This window comes from Leucoraja erinacea, unplaced genomic scaffold (assembly GCF_028641065.1).
Source record: "Leucoraja erinacea ecotype New England unplaced genomic scaffold, Leri_hhj_1 Leri_418S, whole genome shotgun sequence".
Classification (NCBI taxonomy): domain Eukaryota; kingdom Metazoa; phylum Chordata; class Chondrichthyes; order Rajiformes; family Rajidae; genus Leucoraja; species Leucoraja erinaceus.
The window spans coordinates 16,086-39,699 of record NW_026576319.1 but is presented as its reverse complement, the minus strand read 5'-3'; the positions used below and the strand labels follow the sequence as shown (position 1 = coordinate 39,699).

Here is a 23,614-nt window from a genome sequence, read left to right as displayed (position 1 = left end):
ATCCATCTGAAAATTGTTGCAACCATTTTAAAAGCCAAGACAAACAAATTTGCAAACTCTTTACAACCACTACGTTTTCTGCAAACATTTTTTTAAGCCAAGAGAAACAAATTTGCAAACTCTTTACAACCAATACATTTTCTGTAAACATTTTTTAAAAACCAAGAGAAACAAATTTGCAAACTCTTTACAACCAATACATTTTCTGAAAAAAACACAGACACAAACACTCACTCACACACTCACAACCAATACTAAAATGCCAAGTAACTTCAAAATGTGGTAAACATAGTCTGTAAACTGAATGATACAAACGTTTAAAGCCTCCTGTAGAGGTTGCTGCTGAAGCAAAAACATGCTTTAAATAACGTCCAACAAACACACTTTACCATGGAGTTTTGGCCTTTTTTGCCAGGAGTATTAAAAAAAACACGGAGGTTTGTGCGGCATGGCCACTGTTGGAATAGCTGGGGTCCATACTTAAGAAAGGAGTGTACTAGAGCAGTCAGCTCTCTTGAATTATTCAACGACGTCTTAACTCTGTCTTCTGCATTCAGCGCCATCTTGTCACGAACCGGAAATGATGCACTCAATGCCATCTTGCCGCTAACTGGAAATGACGTAATCGGCGCCATCTTGCCACTAAGCAGAAGTCACGGAATGAGCGCCAATTTTGCAATTAAACACAGTCCTGATCTAATCAAATGTTTATTCATGTTTTATCCATCTGAAAATTGTTGCAACCATTTTAAAAGCCAAGACAAACAAATTTGCAAACTCTTTACAACCACTACGTTTTCTGCAAACATTTTTTTAAGCCAAGAGAAACAAATTTGCAAACTCTTTACAACCAATACATTTTCTGAAAACATTTTTTTAAGCTAAGAGAAACAAATTTGCAAGCTCTTTACAACCAAAACGTTCAGTGTTATTCGCAGATCAGAGAGCCGTGACCCTCTGGCTTCCTGGGACTGGCAGAGACTGAGTGAGGCAAGACACTTCTGGGTATTATAGTTCCTCCCCTGCCGCCATCGGGGGCAGCAGAGAGAATGGTGAGTTGTTTTAAACCATTAATATTTCTCTGATTTTTCATCGATGATCAAAATCCTCTGGGCCTGGAGGCGGAGGGGGGCTCTGAGCGAGGTGGCCCAAAATGTCTCGGAAATTGCAGCACAGTGGGGTAAATGCGGTCAAGATCAGACTTTTAGTAATATAGATACTAAGCTTTTATATGTATTTTATGGTGTTTTATATGCAATGTATTTTATGTAATGGTGTCCCTTGTCTGGACCTTGAGTCTGAAATAAAGTTTAATAATAATAATACATGCATTTGGATAGGCAGGGGCCAATTAATGATAGTCAGCATGGTTTTGTACATGGGAGATAGTGTCTTATGAATCTGATTGAGATTTTTTAAGATGTAACCAAAAAGGTTGATGAGGGCCAAGCTGTAGATGTTGTCTATATGGACTTCAGCAAAGCATTTGATAAGGTTCCAGGTGATGGGCTGCCTGGGAAGATTTGAGAGGCCCAGGAGCCGTTACAGAGGGAGGAGCGACCTGCGTGTAGTGAGTGTAAAACCCATCGCGGGGCTTGTCTCAACAGAGGCCCAGGAGCCGTTACAGAGGGAGGAACCAAAATCTGCAACATTCCATTCGCAGATCACGCCTCAAATTAAGGGAAGCCTCTGATTGGTCGAACGAACCAGAGGAAGCAGCTGATTGGCTTGTATCCCAGGTAAGGCTTTATTGTATTTGGATAAGGGGCAGAATGAAGGCCAGGGCAGTTTACTGTTCTGGATGTCAGATGTGGGGGGTCATGGAGTCGGAGTGCCCTCCAGACGTCCACATCTGCGCCAGGTGTGTCGAGATGGGGCTCCTAAGGGACCGTGTCAGGAACCTGGAACAGCAACTCGTTGACCTCTGTCTGCTCAGGGAGAGCGAGGAGGTCATAGAAAGGAGTTACAGGGAGGTGGTCACTCCAAGACCACGGGAGACAGAAAACTGGGTCACAGTTAGGAAGGGCAACGGGCAGAGGCAGGGACTGGTGAGTACCCCGGTGGCTGTACACCTTGAAAATAAGTACTCATGCTTGAGTAAGGGTGGGGGAGACAGCCTACCTGGGGGCAGCGACAGCGACCGGGCCTCTGGCACAAAGACCGGTCCTGTTGCTCAGAAGGTTAAGGAAAAGAAGGGGAGGGCAATTGTAATAGGGGACTCTATAGTCAGGGGGTCGGATAGGCGATTTTGTGGACGCAGACACGAGACCCGGATGGTAGTTTGCCTCCCTGGTGCCAGGGTCAGGGATGTGTCTGAACATGTCCAAGCAATCCTGAAATGGGAGGGAGAGGAGCCTGAGGTTGTGGTGCATATAGGTACCAACGACATAGGTAAAAAAAGAGAAGAGGTCCTGAAAGAAGAATTTAGGGAGTTAGTTAGAGAGTTAAGGAGAAGGACTGGAAAGGTAACAATCTCAGGATTACTGCCTGTGCCACGCGACAGTGAGAGTAGGAATGGAGTGAGGTGGAGGATAAATGAGCGGATGAGGGACTGGTGCAGTGGGTATGGATTCAAGTTTCTGGATTATTGGGACCTCTTTTGGGGAAGGTGCGACCTGTACAGAAAAGGAAGGGTTGCACTTGAACTCAAGGGGGACCAATATCCTGGCGGGGAGATTTGCAAAGGCTACTGGGGAGACTTTAAACTAATATGGTTGGGGGGAGGGACTCAAATTGGGAAAGCTAGCAGTCAGTGTGTGAAGCAGGGGGCAGAGAATGGTAGCACTCTGACCCAAAATGTAGGGGAGAGAGAAGAAAAAGACAATAAACAGAGAATAAGAGAGGGTGGGTTTCTTAAATGTGTATATTTTAATGCTAGGAGCATTGTAAGAAAGGTGGATGAGCTTAGAGTCTGGATTGACACCTGGAAGTATGATGTTGTGGCGATCAGTGAAACATGGTTGCAGGAGGGCTGTGATTGGAAACTAAATATTCCAGGATTTCGTTGCTTCAGGTGTGATAGAATTGGGGGGGGGGGGCAAGAGGTGGAGGTGTTGCATTGCTTGTCAGGGAAGATATTACAGCAGTGCCTTGGAAGGATAGATTAGAGGGCTCGTCTAGGGAGGCTATTTGGGTGGAACTGAGAAATGGGAAAGGGGTAGCAACACTTATAGGGGTGTATTATAGACCGCCAAATGGGGAGCGAGAATTGGAAGAGCAAATATGTAAGGAAATTGCAGATATTAGTAGTAAGCACAAGGTAGTGATTGTGGGAGATTTCAATTTTCCACACATAGACTGGGAAACACATTCTGTAAATGGGCTGGATGGGTTGGAGTTTGTAAAATGTGTGCAGGATAGTTTTTTGCAGCAATACATAGAAGTACCTACTAGAGAAGGGGCGGTGCTGGACCTCCTGTTAGGAAATGAGACGGGTCAGGTGGCAGAGGTATGCGTTGGGGAACAGTTCGGGTCCAGTGATCACAATACCATTAGTTTCAATATAATTATGGAGAGGGACAGAACTGGACCTAGGGTTGAGATTTTTGATTGGAGAAAGGCTAACTTTGAGGAGATGTGAAAGGATTTAAAAGGAGTAAATTGGGACATTTTGTTTTATGGGAAAGATGTGGAAGAGAAATGGAGTACATTTAAAGGTGAAATTTTAAGAGTACAGAATCTTTATGTCCCTGTTCGGTTGAAAGGAAATCGTAAAAATTGTAAAGAGCCATGGTTTTCAAGGGAAATTGGACACTTGGTTCGGAAAAAGAGGGAGATCTACAATAATTATAGGCAGAATGGAGTAAATGAGGTGCTTGAGGAGTATAAAGAATGTAAAAAGAATCTTAAGAAATGAATTAGAAAAGCTAAAAGAAGATATGAGGTTGCTTTGGCAAGTAAGGTAAAAGTAAATCCGCAGGGTTTCTTCCGCTATATTAATAGCAAAAGGATAACGAGGGATAAAATTGGTCCATTAGAGAGTCAGAGTGGACAACTATCTGCAGAGCCAAAAGAGATGGGGGAGATATTGAACAGTTTCTTTTCTTCGGTATTCACCAAGGAGAAGGATATTGAATTATGTGAGGTAAGGGAAACAAGTAGAGTAGCTATGGAAACTATGAGATTCAAAGAAGAGGAAGTACTGACACTTTTGAGAAATATAAAAGTGGATAAGTCTCCAGGTCCGGACAGGATATTCCCTAGGACATTGAGGGAAGTTAGTGTAGAAATAGCAGGGGCTATGGCAGAAATATTTCAAGTGTCATTAGAAACGGGAATAGTGCCGGGGGATTGGCGTACTGCGCATGTTGTTCCATTGTTTAAAAAGGGGTCTAAGAGTAAACCTAGCAATTATAGACCTGTTAGTTTGACGTCAGTGGTGGGCAAATTAATGGAAAGAATACTTAGAGATAATATATATAAGCATCTGGATAAACAGGGTCTGATTAGGAACAGTCAACATGTATTTGTGCCTGGAAGGTCATGTTTGACTAATCTTCTTGAATTTTTTGAAGATGTTACTCGGGAAATTGATGAGGGTAAAGCAGTGGATGTTGTGTATATGGACTTCAGTAAGGCCTTTGACAAGGTTTCTCATGGAAGGTTGGTTAAGAAGGTTCAATTGTTGGGTAGTAATGGTGGAGTAGCAAGATGGATTCAACAGTGGCTGAATGGGAGATGCCAGAGAGTAATGGTGGATGGTTGTTTGTCATGTTGGAGGCCAGTGATGAGTGGGGTGCCACAGGGATCTGTGTTAGGTCCACTGTTGTTTGTCATGTACATCAATGATCTGGATGATGGTGTGGTAAATTTGATTAGTAAGTATGCAGATGATACTAAGATAGGTGGGGTTGCGGGTAATGAAGTAGAGTTTCAAAGTCTACAGAGAGATTTATGCCAGTTGGAAGAGTGGGCTGAAAGATGGCAGATGGAGTTTAATGCTGGTAAGTGTGAGGTGCTACATCTTGGCAGGACAAATCAAAATAGGACGTACATGGTAAATGGTAGGGAATTGAAGAATATAGGTGAACAGAGGGATCTGGGAATAACTGTGCACAGTTCTCTGAAAGTGGAATCTCATGTAGATAGGGTGGTAAAGAAAGCTTTTGGTGTGCTGGCCTTTATAAATCAGAGCATTGAGTATAGAAGTTGGGATGTAATGTTAAAACTGTACAAGGCATTGGTGAGGCCAAGTCTGGAGTATGGTGTACAATTTTGGTCGCCTAATTATAGGAAGGATGTCAACAAAATAGAGAGAGTACAGAGGAGATTTACTAGAATGTTGCCTGGGTTTCAGCAACTAAGTTACAGAGAAAGGTTGAACAAGTTAGGGCTTTATTCTTTGGAGCGCAGAAGGTTAAGGGGGGACTTGGAAGAGGTTTTTAAAATGATGAGAGGGATAGACAGAGTTGACGTGGAAAAGCTTTTCCCACTGAGAGTAGGGAAGATTCAAACAAGGGGACATGACTTGAGAATTAAGGGACTGAAGTTTAGGGGTAAAATGAGGGGGAACTTCTTTACTCAGAGAGTGGTGGCTGTGTGGAATGAGCTTCCAGTGAAGGTGGTGGAGGCAGGTTCGTTTTTATCAGTTAAAAATAAATTGGATAGTTATATGGACGGGAAGGGAATGGAAGGTTATGGTCTGAGCGCAGGTATATGGGACTAGGGGAGAATATGTGTTCGGCACGGACTAGAAGGGTCGAGATGGCCTGTTTCCGTGCTGTAATTGTTATATGGTTATTATATGGTTATATGGTTATAAGATGAGATTGCATGGGATCCAGGGAGAGCTAGCTGACTGGATAGAGAATTGGCTTCATAGAAGGGAGCAGAGGGTGGAAGGTTGTATTTTTTCAGATTGGAGGCTGTGACTAGCGCGGTGCATCAGGGATCGGCGCTGTGGCCCATTGCTGTTTGTCGTCTATATCAACAATTTCGAGGAGTACAAGTTTTGTTAGTAATTTTGCAGATAATATTAAAGTGGGTGGAATTGTAGATAGTGAAGATGTTTATCAAAAATGTCAGCAGGATGTTAATTAGTTGGGCAAGGAATGGTTGGTTTTAATGCAGATAAGTGTGAGGTGTTGCATTTTGGGCAGGGCAGGGCATGTTCTGCACGTGAATGGGAGGGCCCTGAGCAGTGTTGCAGGGTAGAGGGATTTAGGAGTGCAGTGAGATTGTTCCCTGGAAATGGTCATTGGCCTTCATCTACGGGTTCTTGAATATTGAGGTTGGGCTGTTGTGTTAACAAGGCATTGGTGTGACCGCACTTAGAGTATTGAACAGAGGGATCTGGGTATAACCATGCATAGTTCCTTGAAGGTGGAATCTCATATAGATAGGGTGGTAAAGAAAGCTTTTCATATGCTAGCCTTTATAAATCAGAGCATTGAGTATAGAAGCTGGGATGTAATGTTAAAATTGTACAAGGCATTGGTGAGACCATGGTATACAATTTTGGTCACCCAATTATAGGAAGGATGTCAACAAAATAGAGAGTACAGAGGAGATTTACTAGAATGTTGCCTGGGTTTCAACAACTAAGTTACAGAGATAGGTTGAATAAGTTAGGTCTTTATTCTCTGGAGCGCAGAAGGTTAAGGGGGGACTTGATAGAGGTCTTTAAAATGATGAGAGGGATAGACAGAGTTGATGTGGACAAGCTTTTCCCTTTGAGAATAGGGAAGATTCAAACAAGAGGACATGACTTCAGAATTAAGGGACAGAAGTTTAGGGGTAACATGAGGGGGAACTTCTTTACTGAGAGAGTGGTAGCGGTGTGGAATGAGCTTCCAGTGGAAGTGGTGGAGGCAGGTTCGTTGGTATCATTTAAAAATAAATTGGATAGGCATATGGATGAGAAGGGAATGGAGGGTTATGGTATGAGTGCAGGCAGGTGGGACTAAGGGAAAAAAAGTTGTTCGGCACGGACTTGTAGGGCCGAGATGGCCTGTTTCCGTGCTGTAATTGTTATATGTTATATGTTATTGTGTTCAATTTTGGTAACCCTGGTGTTAAACTGGAAAGAGTGCATAGAGGATTTACAAGGATGTTGCCAATACTTGAGAGCCTGAGCTATAGGGAGTTTGAGTAGGCTGGGACTTTATTCCTGATCTGGGAACGATTAGTTCAGGAGTCTGGTAGATGTGAGAGGAAACTGTTTTTAAGTCTGGATAGCCGGGCTTTCAAACTCTTGTATTTTCAGGTAGAAGAGAGAAAAGTGAATGGTCAAGGTGGTGGGATCCTTCACTATATCTCCAGTCTTCCTAATGCAACATATTGTGGAGAGGATGGGAGGTGATCTTATAGAGATGTATCATGAGGGGAATACATTGGGTAATTGCACAGTCTTTTACCCAGAGAATGGGAATCAGAAAACCAGAGGAGTTAGGTTTAATGTGAGAGGTCAAAAATGTAATAGAAATCTGAGGGGACATTTTTTCCACACAGAGGATGGTGGGTATATGGAATGAGCTGCTAGAGGAGGAAGTTGAGGCAGGTACTAAAGCAACATTTAAAAGATAATTTGGCATTTAAAAAATATCAGACGATTATAATACTAGCTTAAGCTAAATGGCTCCTACAGGTACATGGCTAGGAAGGTGTTAGAGGGATTTGAGCCAAACATGGGCAGGTTGGACTAGCAATGATGGAGCATCTTGGTCAGCATCAAAGGTCCAGTTTCCATGCTGTATGTGGAGCCACTGTTAAATGAATATTTGTTGTGGCATGACGTGTTACTTGATGCTTTCACATTACATGGAGTTGTTATTAATTTCTGCACATTGTATTTACTACGGTTGATTTCAGTTTCCTGTTTCAGGATTGGTGCTACTCAATCAGTACTCTTTTATCTCATCCATCTGGTGAGCACAACAACATATTTTGCTGCATCCGTCCTCGTTATCTTTTTTGCTCTGGGAACGTACAGAGGTCACACTTGTACTGTGTAACTCATTATATCATGAGTTTGTGTATTATGCATCTGTACCCGATGGTGAAATGAGTGTCCGTCTGTCTCTCCAGTGCACAAGCGGCATGTACAGCTGACGGCTTTCTTTGTATTCTTCCAGCTACTCAGCTTCATCACTTTGTTGTCTGCATCACTTCTGTATTTTTGATCCAGATCAGTATCCCAATTCACATTTGGATCTGTTTATTGTCAAATACACCAGGGGGCAATGTCCATACAGTCATGAAGATATTACAGCAATAAATACAAGCTCAATAGAGCAGAATGGTGCAAGATTTTAATGCAATATGAAATAGTGCACAAAAAAAGATTGACAATAACAGAATGAGGTAAAGTTATGAGTAAGAGTACGCGTCAGCCCTGTAGGAACAATACGTTCAGGAGTCTGATAGACGTGAGGAGAAGCTGTATTTAAGTCTGGATATCTGGGCTTTCAAGCTTCTGTATCTTCAGAAGGTAGAACAATGAAAAGGGAGTAGTCAGGGTGACAGGATTCTTGATAATATTTCCTGGCTTACTAAAGCAACGTACCATGAAGATGAAATGCCACACCTGTGTTAGACTGGGCTGTGAACACCGCCCTCTGCTGGTTCAAGTGGTGAATAGCAGAGCAGTAGATATGCCAGGCAATGCATCACGTTAGAATACTTTCAAGCGTTCAAAAGAGTTTTATTGTCATGTGTCCGTGATAGGACAATTAAATTCTTACTTTCCTTTCGCATACCAGAACATAGTAGGCATGAATACTGAACAGATCGGTGTGTCCATATACCATTGCATAAATATATACACATTCTGTCGAGCATCTGTATTAGTTCGTGGGAACTAAATCCCCATATTTTTCTGTAGACAAATTACAAAAGTGTCTATATTAAAATTCTCATATCCGTCCCATTTCATGCTCAATATCAGGGAAGAGCTGAAACAACTGCGATGCGTTGATTTTTGAAAAGCAAACTCTGTTCTGGCATGTAGTTCATATTTTTTCGCACACGTTTTGATTTCCTTTTCTAGAGTTTCCCATCGCGTACAGGATTATCAAAAGCTTTGGATTTTTAATGGTGGTAGCAATGATCATTTATATTCTTGTGGTTTACTTGCATCCTGAAACAAAACTCCAACGATCGTTTTTGATTAAGAGGAGTAAGTTTAAACTATTATGTTTGAATATTTTTGCAGATAATCTTCTCCAACTTGTATCATGTTGGAATATTTTGCTTCTGTAATTGCAGGAAGGAGCACAACATTTTGGATGACCTCATTGTTTTTGGATGACACATTAGCTGTGCGAGTTTGAAATAAACCTTGGATTTTATTATTTCGATCAGTCATATCAGGATATTGTGTCAAACTTTGAGCAATAAATCTCCAAGACAGGATGATGTGTGGCCAGTAGGATGTTGAGGACAGTTTCCAATGAAGCTGTTCATGAGGTCATGAGTCATATGAACAGAATTAGGCCATTCGGCCCATCAAGTCTACTCTGCCATTCAATCATGGCTCATCAATCTCTCCCTCTTAATCCTATTCTCCTGCCTTCTTGCCATAACCTCTGATATCGTACTAATCAAGAATATCTATCTATCTCTGCCTTAAAAATATCCATTGGCGGTTTCCTTGGACTTCTGTGTCAAAGAATTCCACAGATTCAACACCCTCTGATTAAATAAATTCCTCCTCACCTCCATCTTAATGGAATGTCCTTTAATTCTGAGGCGATGACCACTAATCCTAGACACACTCTCTAGTGAATAATTCCTCTCTATACCCGCTCAATCCAAGCCTTTCACTACTCGATACATTTCAATGAGGTCCCCCTCATCCTTCTTAACTCCAGCGAGTGCAGGCCCAGTGCCGTCAAACGCTCATCATAGGTTAACCCACTCATTCTGGGATGATGCTGCTAAAGCTCCTCTGGATCCTCTCCAGTGCCCAATATGGTGACCACAATTGTTCACAATATCCAAATGCGGCCAGACCAGCACCTTATAGTGCCTCAGCATTACATGCCTGTCCTTGTCTTTTTCCATAGTAGAGCTGATGATTATTGTAATATTGCTGAATATTGCAGTAGGATGATCTGGGAGGGATGGACATCCACTCCACAGCTGAAAGACCAAGCCAGATGACTTCCAAGCATTTACAATTGTCCTCTGGGCTGGCTTCCTACAGAGGGCATGGACAATATCGTGGAAATCTGAATCTAAATGAATTACATTTACAGTTTTGTCCAGAGCAAAACCAACTTGAAATCCAGTTGATCCTCACCCCCAAAACATCAACTGTTGATTGATTCTCTGAGTTCACCCAGCAATTTTGTTTTGTTGCTCCTGATTCCAGCATCTACAGTCTCTTGTGCCTCCAACGTCTTATCCCACTGCGGCAGCACTGATGCTTTATCCGTTTTCATTCACTTTCTCCCACACGTTGCACTTAAGTAGGTGAGGCATAGAAACATTCAAAATAAATAGGCATCAAATGGGATGCGAGTATTTGGGCCAAAAGACAAGCATGGCTGTGGTGTGCTGATGGGGATATTTCACTGATTCTATGACCATATGTCAGTGGAATGACAATAACAAACAGACAAATTCATAAAGATCCATTACTGAAGTAACAGTGAAATATGTTTTGGGTTGTGGGGTTTATGTGAATGTGTGTGCACCTACCTGTGTCACGGCCCCTAATGGAATCTCTTTGACAGAACATTGTTATGTTTTCCTGGTGTATGGAGTCATGTCAATGATCTACAGTGTCCACAGAGCATCATTCAATAGACAATAGGTGCAGGAGTAGGTCATTCAATGTGATCATGGCTGATCTTCCTCAATCAGTACCCCGTTCCTGCCTTCTCCCCATATCCCCTGACTCTGCTATTTTTAAGAGCCCTATCTAGCTTTTTCTTGAAAGCATCCAGAGAACCTGCCTCCACCGCCCTCTGAGGCAGGTAATTCCACAGACTCACCACTCTGTGAGAAAAAGTGTTTCCTCGTCTCCGTTCTAAATGGCCTACTCCTTATTCTTAAACTGCTGGTTCTGCACTCCCCCAACATCGGGAACATGTTTCCTGCCTCTAGCGTGTCCAAACCCTTAACAATCTTATATGTTTCAATGAGATATCCTTTCATCCTTCTAAACTCCAGAGTGTACATGCCCAGCTGCTCCATTCTCTCAGCATATGGGAGTCCCGCCATCCTGGGAATTAATCTTGTATACCTACGCTGCACTCCCTCAATAGCTGATCATCCAGTTAGCATGCATTTATGTAAGGGAGATATAATCTCATAAATGTGTTTTTGCGGAGGTACCTAAAAAAAGCGATGAAACTAGAATGGTAGATGTGGTTAAAATGATCTTCAGTAAGAGTTTTACAAGGTCCCATGGGGTAGGCTGGTCCAGAAGGATAACAAACTGGGTCCAAAACTGGCTTGGTGATAGGAAGCAGTGGTTGGTGTTCAGGTGTTTTGCCCAGTGGATATCTGTCACTAGTGGTATAGCATGGGGATATCAGTGTGAGGTTGTTGTATAAATTATTGATGATCTGATTAGCAAGTTTTCAACAGACATGAAAATTATTTGAGTCGTAGATGGTGAGAAGCTTTTCTTGGCTACAGTGGGATATAGGTTGGGCAGATTGGTGGCAGATGGAATTGAATCCATTCAAATGTGAAGTGAAGCACTTTGGAAAGTTAAATTCTGGTAGGACATATAAAATAAATGACTGGGACTTACACACTGATTATGAGAATGTACAGAGGGTCTTGAGGTGCTGCTTTATAAGACTTTGTCTCGGCCGCATTTGAAGTGTAATGTGCAATTCTGGTTCCAAGGATATGGAGGCTTTGGAAATGGTGCAGAGGAAGGTTACTAGAATGACACATGGATTAAGGGATATTAGCTACCAGGAGAGGTTGACAGACTTGGATACTTTTCCACAGGTACACTTGAGGTTGAGGAGAGACCTGATAGAAATATATACAATTATGAGGGGGAGGACAGTCAGAATCTTTTTCCCAGGATGGAAGAATCATATTATAGGGGGTATAGCTTTAAGGTTAGAGGAGCAAAATTTACAGATGTGTGGGACACGTTGTTTACTTGAAGGAGGCGGTAAGTGCCTGGAACGTGTTGCCTAGTGGTTGAAGCTGATACGCTAGTGACATTTGGAAAACTTTTGGATAGGCAGGGAATGGAGGGATACAGGTTATATGGAATGACAGACTGCCAGGGGGGTTGATGGTGTTTAAATGGCATTTGGACCGTACTTAGACAAGAAAGGTAAAGAGGTTTATGAGCAAATGGGATTGTATAGATGGGCACCATAACTGGCACCAGTCAGATGGTCTGAAAAGGTCGACCTCGAAGTTAGTTCTGACTCCATTCATCTTTTTGGACTTTCTCCAATGCCGGTATTTCCTTTATTAAACAACGGAATCAAAGTTGAGTACATTCCTCCAGGTGTGGCCTTGCCAGTACTCTGTGCAATTGGAACAACACTTGCCTTTTTGTCAGCTCCAGACTTTTGCAATAAATACCAATGATCCAATTGCCTTCATGATCATGCTGGACCTGCCGATAAACATTCTGTGGTATAGGCAGAAGAAAATATCGCCATCACTAATGCTGAAACATCTGTGTGAGCTGTGTCTCCAACACTCACAGAACAGAACCCTCAGCTGTAAGCTGCCTCTTCCTGGCTCCTTTCATCAAGGCACAGGTGAGATTGGAATGAATGGGAGCCCTGGGCATGGAACACTGTGGTGGTGATCAAAGATCTTATAGCTTCGCTATAAGATCTTTGGTGGTGATCAGGTTACCAGCAGATTCACAGTCACAGAACCACTAGCAAAATGTATCATTCCACACAGTCTGAGTACAAATGGACCTCAACAAAACACTGAAGCTCGTCACGGTGGGAAAATAGAAAGAGTGATGGTTCACCCTCCATTCACACAATCTTTGAATTTTATTCACAGTGAAATCATGGACAAAAGTTCGTAGACGCAGCAGAACTCAGTCACGGTGAGTTATTGTGCTGTTGTGAGGTAAACACAAGTGCAGAAGCAACATCTGACCCTGGGATATGACTGTAACCCGAGTCCGAGCATGCATATTATTATATTAACTACAGAATCAGCCTTCTGTGGTCCGATGGTGAAGAAAGCGAATGGTATGTTAGCATTCATAGCAAAAGGATTTGACTATTGGAGCAGGGAGGTTCTACTGCAGTTGTACAGGGTCTTGGTGAGACCACACCATTGTTGCATACAGTTTTGGTCTTCAAATCTGAGGAAAGCCATGCTTGCCATAGAGGGAGTACAGAGAAGGTTCACCAGACTGTTTCCTGGGATGTCAGGACTTTCATATGAAGAAAGACTGGATAGACTTGGCTTGTACTTGCTAGAATTTAGAAACTTTTTAAAACTTACAAAATTCTTAAGGGGTTGGACAGCCTAGATGCAGGAAGATTGTTCCCGATGTTGGGGAAGGCCAGAACAAGGGGTCACAGTTTAAGGATAAGGGAGAAATCTTTTAGGACGGAGATGAGGAAAGCATTTTTCACACAGAGAGTGGTGAATCTCTGGAACTCTCTGCCACAGAAGGTAGTTGAGGCCAGTTCATTGGCTATATTTAAGAGGGAGTTAGATGTGGCACCTTGTGGCTAAGGGGATCAGGGGGTATGGAGAGAAAACAGGTACAGGATACTGAGTTGGATGATCAGCCATGATCATATTGAATGGCGGTGCAGGCTCGAAGGGCCGAATGGCCTACTCCTGCTCTTATTCTCTATGTTTCTATGTTTAATACATAGTTGCAATGATTAGTTTAAACCAAGCTTCTAAGATTTTCCCACAATTTATTCTGCTGGGAAAATTCTCTTTTAAATTTGACTGCTATCTGTTTTTCAGCAATTCTCCATTTTTAATTCATGGACCAAATTAAATTATTTCACAGTGAGGTCAGGATAAACTTGCTTTATTTGTTACGTAAGGCACAAATGCATCAAAACTTTCTTTAAAAAAACTAAAAAATGCCTAAGAAGGAACTGCAGATGCTGGAAAATCGAAGGAAGACAAAAATGCTGGAGAAACAGCGGGTGAGGCAGCATCTATGGAGAGAAGGAAATAGGCAACGTTTCGGATTCAAACCCTTCTTCAGACTGATGTGAGGGTGGGGGAGGCGGGAAGAAGAAAGGAAGAGGTGGAGCCAGTGGACTGAGGGAGAGCTGGGAAGGGGAGGAGAAAGTAAGGACTACTTGAAATTAGAGAGGTCATTGTTGATACCGCTGGGGTGCAAACTGCCCAAGAGCTGCTGCTTCTCCAATTTACGGTGGTCCTCACTCTGGCCACGGAGGAGGCCCAGGACAGAAAGGTCGGATTTGGAATGGGAGGGGGAGTTGAAGTGCTGAGCCACCGGGAGATCAGGGTGGTTATTGCAAACCGAGCGGAGATGTATTGAGTGTGTGCGTGAGAGTGTGTGAGTGAGAGAGAGAAAGTGCATGTGTGAGAGAGAGCAAAAGAGAGAGCGAGTTTGTGTGTGTGTGTGTGTGAGAGAGAGGGGGGAGGGGGGAGTGTTGTGAGTGAGAGAGAGGGATCGTGTGAGAGAGAGCAAGAGAGAGGGAGTGTGTGAGAGAGAGCAAGAGAGAGATGGCGTGTATACATGTGAGAGAGTGACAGAGAGAGGGGATGTGTGAGAGACGGAGCGAGAGAGCGAGGGAATGTGAGAGAGGGAGCGAGAGAGCGAGTGTGTGAGAGAGAGGGGGGGTCACGAGAGGGTGGAGTGGAGAGAATTTGTGTACGAGTGAGGGGGGGAGAGTGTGGGGAGAGGGGAGAGAGAGGAATGTATACGTGCAGCTTTAAGGGACATTGGTCAGGTAGCATTTGGAGTATTGCATTGGGGAAGGTGCAGAGATGGTTAACCAGAATGGTTTAAAAACAAGGAACTGCAGATGCTGGTTTACAAAAAAGGACACAAAATGCTGGAGTAACTCAGCGGGCCAGGCAGCATCTCTGGAGAGATGGAATGGGTGACTGAAGAAACGATTCGAAATGTTACCCATTCCTTCCAGCATTTTGTGTCTACCTAAACAGCGCCTATCTATCCACGTGGTGGTGTGCCAGCAGGCTGGAGGAGCGGGCAAAGGCCTTGTCACAGAGCGGGCAGGTGAAGGGGCGCTGGCCGGTGTGGACTCGCCGGTGCTCCAGCAGGCGGTCAAGGCGGGTGAAGCTCTTACCACAGGACGGGCAGGCAAGAGACGCTCACCGCTGTGGGTACGCCGGTGCTGCCACAGGCTGGACATGCGGGTGAAACCCTTGCCACACTCAGCGCACACAAAGGGTCTCTCTCCGGTGTGTATCCGCTGGTGCTCCCGCAGCCCCCGTGCTCTCTTGTCACAGTGGGAGCAGCTGCTCGCCGGCGTGGGCCCGCCGGTGCTGCTGCAACTTCCGCGAGCTGTCAAACTCCTCACCGCAGTACGGGCAGTCATAGGGCTGGCCACTGGTGTCCACGCGTTGGTGAGACAGGGCTTGGGAGGCCATGGCAATGTGCTCTCCACTCACCGGGCTGGGGACGGGATGGTCGCTGGCGTGCACCCGCTGGTGAGACAGCAGATAGGTTGAGCGGGTGAAGCCCTTGCCGCACTGGGTGCAGGTGTAGGGGCGCTCGCTGGTGTGGATGCGCTGGTGCACCAGCAGGTTGCTGGAGGAGGAGAAGCCCTTGCCGCACTGGGTGCAGGTGAAGGGACGCTCGCTTGTGTGGATGCGCTGGTGCACCAGCAGGATGCTGGAGCGCGTGAATCCCTTGCCGCACTGGGCACAGGTGTAGGGACGCTCGCCAGTGTGGGTGCGCTGGTGCACCAACAGGTAGCTGGAGGAGGTGAAGCCCTTACCGCACTGGGCACAGGTGTAGGGACGCTCACCGGCATGGGTGCGCTGGTGGGACAGCAGGTTGTGGGACTGGGTGAAGCCCTTGCCACACTGGGCGCAGGTGAAGGGGCGCTCCCCGGTGTGGGTGCGCTGGTGGGACAGCAGGTTTCCGGAACGGCTGAAGCCCTTGCCGCACTGGGCACAGGTGAAGGGGCGCTCGCCGGAGTGGGTGTGCTGGTGGGACAGCAGTTGACTGGACTGGGTGAAGCCCTTGCCGCAGTGAGCACAGGTGTAGGGCCGCTCACCGGTGTGGGTGCGCTGGTGCACCAGCAGGTGGTTGGAGCGGAGGAAGCCCTTGCCGCAGTTGCTGCAGGTGTAGGGTCGTTCCCCGGTGTGCAGGCGTTCGTGCTCCTTCAGGTCCCTGGACGACTTGAAGCCTTTGCCGCAGTCAGAGCAAGTGAAGGGCCGCTCACTGCTGTGCACCCGCCGGTGCTGCCATAGCCCCGACAACTGGGCAAAGCTCTTGCCACAGGTGGAGCAGCCATAGGGCTTCTCGCCCATGTGCACCCGCCAGTGTCTCTTCAGGTCAATGGTCGTCTTGAAGCTCTTGCTGCATTCCGAGCAGTCGAAGGGGCGTTCTCCCATGTGCACCCACCGGTGGATCTCCAGCTCACTCAGGCTCTGCCAGGCCTTGCCACATACGTCACACTCAGAACACTTCTCCTTGTTGTGCCCCGTCACGTGGTCCTCCATCGAAGCTCAGCCCCTCGAAGCTCAGCCCGCACACTGAGCAGATGGGGGGGGGAGGGGGTCACCCTGGCCGCCCTCAATGGCCGCTCACGTTCCCGTCTCTCCGTCCGCAGTAACGGCTCCTAAACCCTGCAGGAGGGGAATACAGAGGCTCAACAAGCTGGCAAACAGGACATTGCTAACACATATTGTGTGCGTTTATGGCGGAGGAAATTATATAATTCTGCGTGGCACAGTGGCACAGAGGTACAGTTGTTGCCTCACCGCCAGAGACCCGGGTATGATCCTGACTACGGGTGCTGGCTGTGTGGAGTCTGTACGTTCTCTCCTTGACCTGCGTGGGTTTTTACTCCGTGTGCTCCGGTTTTCTCCAACAGTTCAAAGACGTTCAGGGATTTAGATTAATCAACCCCACAAAATTGTTAAATTGTCCCTAATGTACGTAGGATAGTGCTAGTGTACGGGGTGATCACTGTTTGGCAGGGACCTGTTTCCGCGCTTCATCTCTAAACTAAACTAAACCAAACCAGAGACTTGACCCAAAACGTCACCCATTCATTTTATCCACAGATGCTGCCTGACCCGCTGAGTTACTCCAGCACTTTGTGTCTATCTTCTCCACAGATGCTGCCTGACCTGCTGAGTTACTCCAGCACATTCTCGCTGTCACTCTCTCTCTTTCTCTCAATTCAATTTTAAAAACTTTATTGGCATGATAAAAATACATTGTTATATTGCCAAAGTATAAAACATGACATACATATTTAAAATGCATAAGTATAAATACAAGTATACAGTGCATGGATAGATATGTCCCTGTACATAAACTCGCAATAGACCGATAGCCCTTTATTGATTGCTACACATTCTTGTAGCTGTAAGTAGTACAACAGAATACCAAGTTTAGCAATTCAATATTAATTTATTCGTGTCAGTTAATGTCAATTAGTGTTGCGTACATATGTGCATGTTGGTCATTCACCGTCCCTCAGGTTATGGCATGCTTTTTCTCTCTCTGTCTCTCTCTTTCTCTCTCACTCTCTCTGTTTCTCACTCTCTCTCTCTCTCTCTCTCGCCTTCTCTCTATCTGTCTCTCTCTGTTTCGCTCTCTCTCTCTCCCCCCTCTCTCTCTCTGTCCCAGTCTCTGTCTCTCTCCCTCTCTCTCTGTCTGTCTCTCTCCCTGTGTCTCTCTCTCTCTGTCTGTCTCTCTCTTTGTCTCCCTCTCTCTTTGTCTCCCTCTCTGTTTATGTTCTCTCTCTCTCTCTCTCTCTCTCTCTCTCTCACTCCCCCCCTCTCTTTCTCTCTCTCTCGTTCTCTGTCTGTCTCTCTTTGTCTCTCACTCTCCCTGTTTCTCTCTCTTTCTCTCCCTCTGTTTCACTCTCTCTCTCTCTGTCTCCCCCCCCCCCCCCCCCTCTCGGTCATTGTCTCTCTGTCAATGTCTATCAATTCAATTCAATTTAAAAACTTTATTGGCATGGATAGCCCTTTATTGATTGATTTTGAGTATAGAAGCTGGGATGTAATGTTAAAATTGTACAAGGCATTGGTGAGACCAAATCTGGAGTATGGGGTACAATTTTGGTCGCCAAATTATAGGAAGGATGTCAACAAAATAGAGAGAGTACAGAGGAGATTTACTAGAATGTTGCCTGGGTTTCAACAACTAAGTTACAGAGATAGGTTGAATAAGTTAGGTCTTTATTCTCTGGAGCGCAGAAGGTTAAGGGGGGACCTGATAGAGGTCTTTAAAATGATGAGAGGGATAGACAGAGTTGATGTGGACAAGCTTTTCCCTTTGAGAATAGGGAAGATTCAAACAAGAGGACATGACTTCAGAATTAAGGGACAGAAGTTTAGGGGTAATATGAGGGGGAACTTCTTTAAGCAGAGAGTGGTGGCGGTGTGGAATGAGCTCCCAGTGGAAGTGGTGGAGGCAGGTTCATTGGTATCATTTAAAAATATATTGGATAGGCATATGGATGAGAAGGGAATGGATGGTTATGGTACGAGTGCAGGCAGGTGGGACTAAGGGGAAAAAAAATTGTTCGGCATGGACTTGTAGGGCCGAGATGGCCTGTTTCCGTGCTGTAATTGTTATATGGTTATATGGTTATATGGTTACACGTTCTTGCAGCTGTAAGCAGTACAACACAATAGCAAGTTTAGCAATTCAATATTAATTACTTAGTGTCAGTTAATGTCAATTAGTGTGTGTACATATGTGCATGTTGGTCATTCACCGTCTCTCAGGTTATGGCATGCTGTATTGTGCACCAAGATGTGCCGTATTTCCTTCACCAAGGATTATTCTTAGTTTTGATGTATCATCTAGTTCCTTAAAATCAGGGGTTGCCACACTGAGTTTGTTAAAGTATGCTTTCCTTGTTTTGTCAATTTTTTTGTATTTTAGAAGTGCATCTCTGTTTCAACCTCATCTGTCAAACAGTGGCCGCATATTCTGTTTTCTCTTGGCTGCCAGAATCTCTTCTGTCTTCCTTTTTCAACTGCCAAATAGTGGTCAATTAACCTGTATTTGGTGAGTGTCTGTCTCTGCTTTATGTCTGTAACAGTTGAGAGATAGTCTGCCAATTTATAATCTCTTTTTAGGGCACGGCAACATTCTAATCTGCTTTGGCTTTTGGTTTCTTTATCCCAATGTTCCAAATACGTATCTTTACATTGTTTGATAATTTGGTTCACTAACTGGTGATTGGGGATCAGTATTGATCTGAGGCTGGTCAGGATTTAACTGGATAGGGTTTAACTGAATAGGGATAGTTAGTCTCAGTACCAACTGACACATGGAACTCTTTTCTGGGCTCCCCTCTTGTGTTTGAAGGGCTTTAAACTGGAGGGTATCTGGGGGGCTAGATTTAAGTGATTCCAAAAATGTAATGCTCTTTTCTGGATATTTATTATCAGTGGGTATCTGCCTAATTCCATCCCACATGCGTTTGTTGGTGTTTTCCTTTGGATACGGAGAATGTTCCAACAGAATTCCAAATACAGGGCCTCCGTTGTATGTTTTTCCCATTTACTATAACTATGGGAACTGAGCGGACCCCATACTTCACTACCATAAAGCGGTGTAGGCTGGATTACACTGTCAAATATTTTAAGCCAGAATTTAATAGGAAGTTGGATGTTGTAGAATCTTCTTTCTATTGCATACAGAGCTCTTCGAGCTTTCTCTTTCAGTGCATTCGCTGCCATATTGAAGCTTCCTGATGCTGCAACAGTTAGACCAAGGTAAGTATAGCTCATAGTGTGTTCGATATTGAGGGTAAATTTGTATTAATCTTCCTGACATCTGGGTCTTTTCTGAAAAATCATGATGTTGGTTTTCTTTAGATTTACTGCCAGGGCCCAATTTTGGAAATACTCATCAAGTAGGTCCAACTGTTGCTGCAGTCCCTGTTCTGTGGGGGACAGCAGAACCAAATCATCCGCATAAAACAGGGACTTTACCTCTCCGCCTAGAAGACAGAGGCCCGGCGCTGTGCTCTGGTCCAACTTTACTGCCAAATCAGATATATACATTAAACAGTGTCGGTCTCAGATTGCAGCCTTGCTGGACGCCTCTTCTCTGGGCGAAGAGATCAGTGTGCTTGTCCCCAATTTTAACGCCACATTTATTATTCAGATACATTGATTTGATAAGGTCCTTTCCTCCTATACAACAGAGGAGTTTGTAATAGAGCCCTTCATGCCAAATACAGTCAAATGCTTTCTCAGTCAATAAAACAGGCAAATATTTTCCCTTTTTTTGCTTGGTATAAATGTGGTCTCTCGCTCTCTACCTTGACCTCTCCCTCTCTCCCTGTCTCTCTGTATATCTCTCTATTTCTCTCTCTCTCTGTCTGTCTCTCTCTCTCTCTTTCTGTCTCTGTCTCTCTCACTGTCTGTCTGTCTCTCTCTCTCTCTCTCTCTCTAAGTCTCTCTGTCTCTATCTTTGAGATCATTGCGAAATGATCTGCAAATAGAAACGCCATTGGCCAGGACAGATATTTATAAGGACTCGTTCTTTGTAAGAACCGCAATGGAATGGAATAAACGAGACAACAATATTGTCTAAATGTTTAAGAAGGAACTGCAGATGCTGGAAAATCGAAGGTAGACACAAAATGCTGGAGTAACTCAGCGGGTGAGGCAGCATCTATGGAGCGAAGGAAATAGGTGACGATTCGGGTCGAGACCCTTCTTCAGACTCAAGAACCATTTCCTTCACTCCATAGATGCTGCCTCACACGCTGAGTTTCTCCAGCATTTTTGTCTAACAGCAAGTCAAATCACCTTCACTGGACAATAGACAACAGGTGCAGGAGTAGGCCATTTGGCCCTTCGAGCCAGCACCGCCATTCAATGTGATCATGGCTGATCATCCCCAATCAGTACCCCGTTCCTGCCTTCTCCCCATATCCCCTGACTCCGCTGTCTTTAAGAGCCCTATCTAACTCTCTCTTGAAAGTATCCAGAGAACCGGCCTCCATCACCCTCTGAGGCAGAAAATCCCACAGATTCACAACTCTCTGGGTGGAAATGTTTCTCCTCATGTCAGTCCTAAATGGCCACAGATTCACAACTCTCTGGGTGGAAAAGTTTCTCCTCATCTCAGTCCCAAATGGCCACAGATTCACAACTCTCTGGGTGGAAACGTTTCTCCTCATCCCAGTCCTAAATGGTCACAGATTCACAACTCTCTGGATGGAAAAGTTTATCCTCATCTCCGTTCTAAATGACTGACCCCTTATTCTTAAACTGTGGCCCCTGGTTCTGGACTCCCACAACATCGGGAACATGTTTCCTGCCTCTAGCGTGTACAAACCCTTAATAATCTTATATGTTTCAATAAGATCCCCACTAATCCTTCTAAACTCCAGAGTATACAAGCCCAGCCGCTCCATTCTCTCAGCATATGACAGACCCGCCATCCCAGGGATTAACCTGGTGAACCTATGCTGCACTCCCTCAATAGCAAGAATGTCCTCCCTCAATTTGGGAGACCAAAACTGCACACAATACTCCAGGTGTGGTCTCACTACGGGTGGAGGGAGAGTGGGAGAGAGAGAGAGAGAGGCAGAGATGGAGAGAGAGAGGGGGAGGGAGTGAGAGGGGGAGAGGGAGAAGAAAGGGGGAGAAGGAGGGGGAGAGAGGGGAAGATAGAGGGGGAGAGGGGGAGAGAGAGGGGGGGAGAGAGAGAGAGAGGGGCAGAGAGGGAGAGAGAGAGAGAAGAAAGAGAGAGAGCGGGGGGGAGAGAGGGGCAGAGAGAGGGGGAGAGAGAATGGGTGACAGAATGGGTGAGAGAGGCAGAGGGAGATGGGGAGAGAGAGGGGGAGATAGGTCAGCCATGGTTGCAAGGCGCAGTGGACTCTAAGTTGGCGATATGCAGAGTACTGCCATGCTGACTACAAATTCAGAAAAGGTCCAATTCAGACAATGCCAAGTGTGGGCTAGCAGGAGTGAAATGGGCCGAATGGCGTTTTCCGGACGCTCTGGGCTCCCCACATCCACGCCGTTGTCCCGCAAGGTCGGCTTGGTGACTTTGGGGGAGTTATCGGGGCAAATGGTTTGGAATTAGACAGAAACCGGTCTGAAGGCCACATTAAGTGTGAATTTAGGGAGATATATAAAGTGTGGCGCTTGTGCATGCTCCCCCTGCTGCATTGAAGGGAATGCATGCATCACTGGCTGCATTGCTGCCTCTCCCGCTGCATGGCAGCGCTTTTATCCTCACCTGATCTTCACAGCTGCATTCCCGCACCACTTCTGTTTGGGTGGCGAACCTTGTCCACAAAGGCGCTTCCGGCGGGAGAGGGGACGCTTTAGGGCGGCGCACCGGCGCTGGCAAAGCAAGACGGCGGGTCTCAGACGTCCGTGTGCAGGGCGAAACGCTGAATGTTGGTTCCGGGGTTTTTTTGTTTTGTTTTTTGGTGCATTGAAGGTGGGGTGAAGAGAAGGGGGGGGGGAGGGGAGGGGAGGGGGGCGACTGGGGAATGAGGCAAATCCAGACACGAGGAACTTTTGGAGAGATTGAGAGAGAGAGAGAGAGAGAGAGAGAGAGAGAGAGAGAGAGAGAGGTAGAGAGAGAGAGAGAGAGAGAGAGAGAGAGAAAGAGAGAGAGAGAGAGAGGGAGAGAGAGAGAGAGAGGAGGGAGAGAGAGAGAGAGAGAGAGAGAGGGAGAGAGAGAGAGAGAGGGAGAGAGAGAGGAGGGAGGGAGAGAGAGAGAGAGAGGAGAGAGGAGGGAAGAGAGAGAGAGAGAGAGAGAGAGAGGGCGAGAGAGAGAGGGAGAAAGAGAGGAGAGAGAGAGGGAGAGAGAGAGAGAGGGAGAGAGAGAGAGAGAGAGAGGGATGGGAGAGAGAGGGCGGCACGGTGGCGCAGCGGTAGAGTTGCCGCCTCACGGCGCCAGAAGCCCCGGTTCGATCCCGACCACGGGCGCTGTCTGTACAGAGTTTGCAAGTTCTCTCCCCGTGACCTGCGTGGGTTTTCTCCGGGTGCTCCGGTTTCCTCCCACACTCCAAAGACGTGCAGGTTTGTAGGTTAATTGGCTTCTGGTAAAGATTGTAAATTGTCCCCAGTGTGTGTAGGATAGTGTTAATATGCGGAGATCGCTGGTCGGCACGGACTCGGTGGGCTGAAGGGCCAGTTTCCGCGCTGTATCTCTAAATTAAACTATTGTGTGAACAGGCAATCGCTGGTCGACATGGACTCGGTGGGCCGAAGGGCCTGTTTCCGCGAAGTATCTCCAAACTAAATTGGTTGAAGAACATCATTCAAACATCAAGTTGTCCACAAAGTGTAAAATATGTTTTCATTTATTTGGAAAGGACGCTAAAGAAAACAGAGAAAGAGCTGAGTATAGAGGCAAATAGGTCCTCAACAGTTGTACAGGGCCTTGGTGAGACGTCACCTGGAGTATTGTGTGCCATTTTGGCCTTCATAACAAGGGGAGTTGAGTATAGGAGCAAAGAGGTCCTTTTGTAGTTGTACAGGTCCCTGGCGAGAACACACCTGGAGTATTGTGTGCAGT

The 23,614-nt window shown here is 45.6% G+C and overlaps 1 protein-coding gene across 1 annotated transcript; it reads right to left on the bottom strand.

The window, feature by feature from the left end:
• Window positions 1-13,932: 13,932 nt before the first annotated feature.
• On the bottom strand, window positions 13,933-22,495 carry LOC129693761 (gastrula zinc finger protein XlCGF52.1-like). The gene is made up of 2 exons (XM_055630531.1): window positions 22,322-22,495; window positions 13,933-16,716 (listed from the first exon to the last, which is right to left on the bottom strand). Exon 2 carries the CDS (start codon window positions 16,588-16,590, stop codon window positions 15,364-15,366), a length of 1,227 nt encoding a protein of 408 aa, XP_055486506.1. The 5' UTR covers window positions 16,591-16,716; window positions 22,322-22,495; the 3' UTR covers window positions 13,933-15,363.
• Window positions 22,496-23,614: the final 1,119 nt, after the last annotated feature.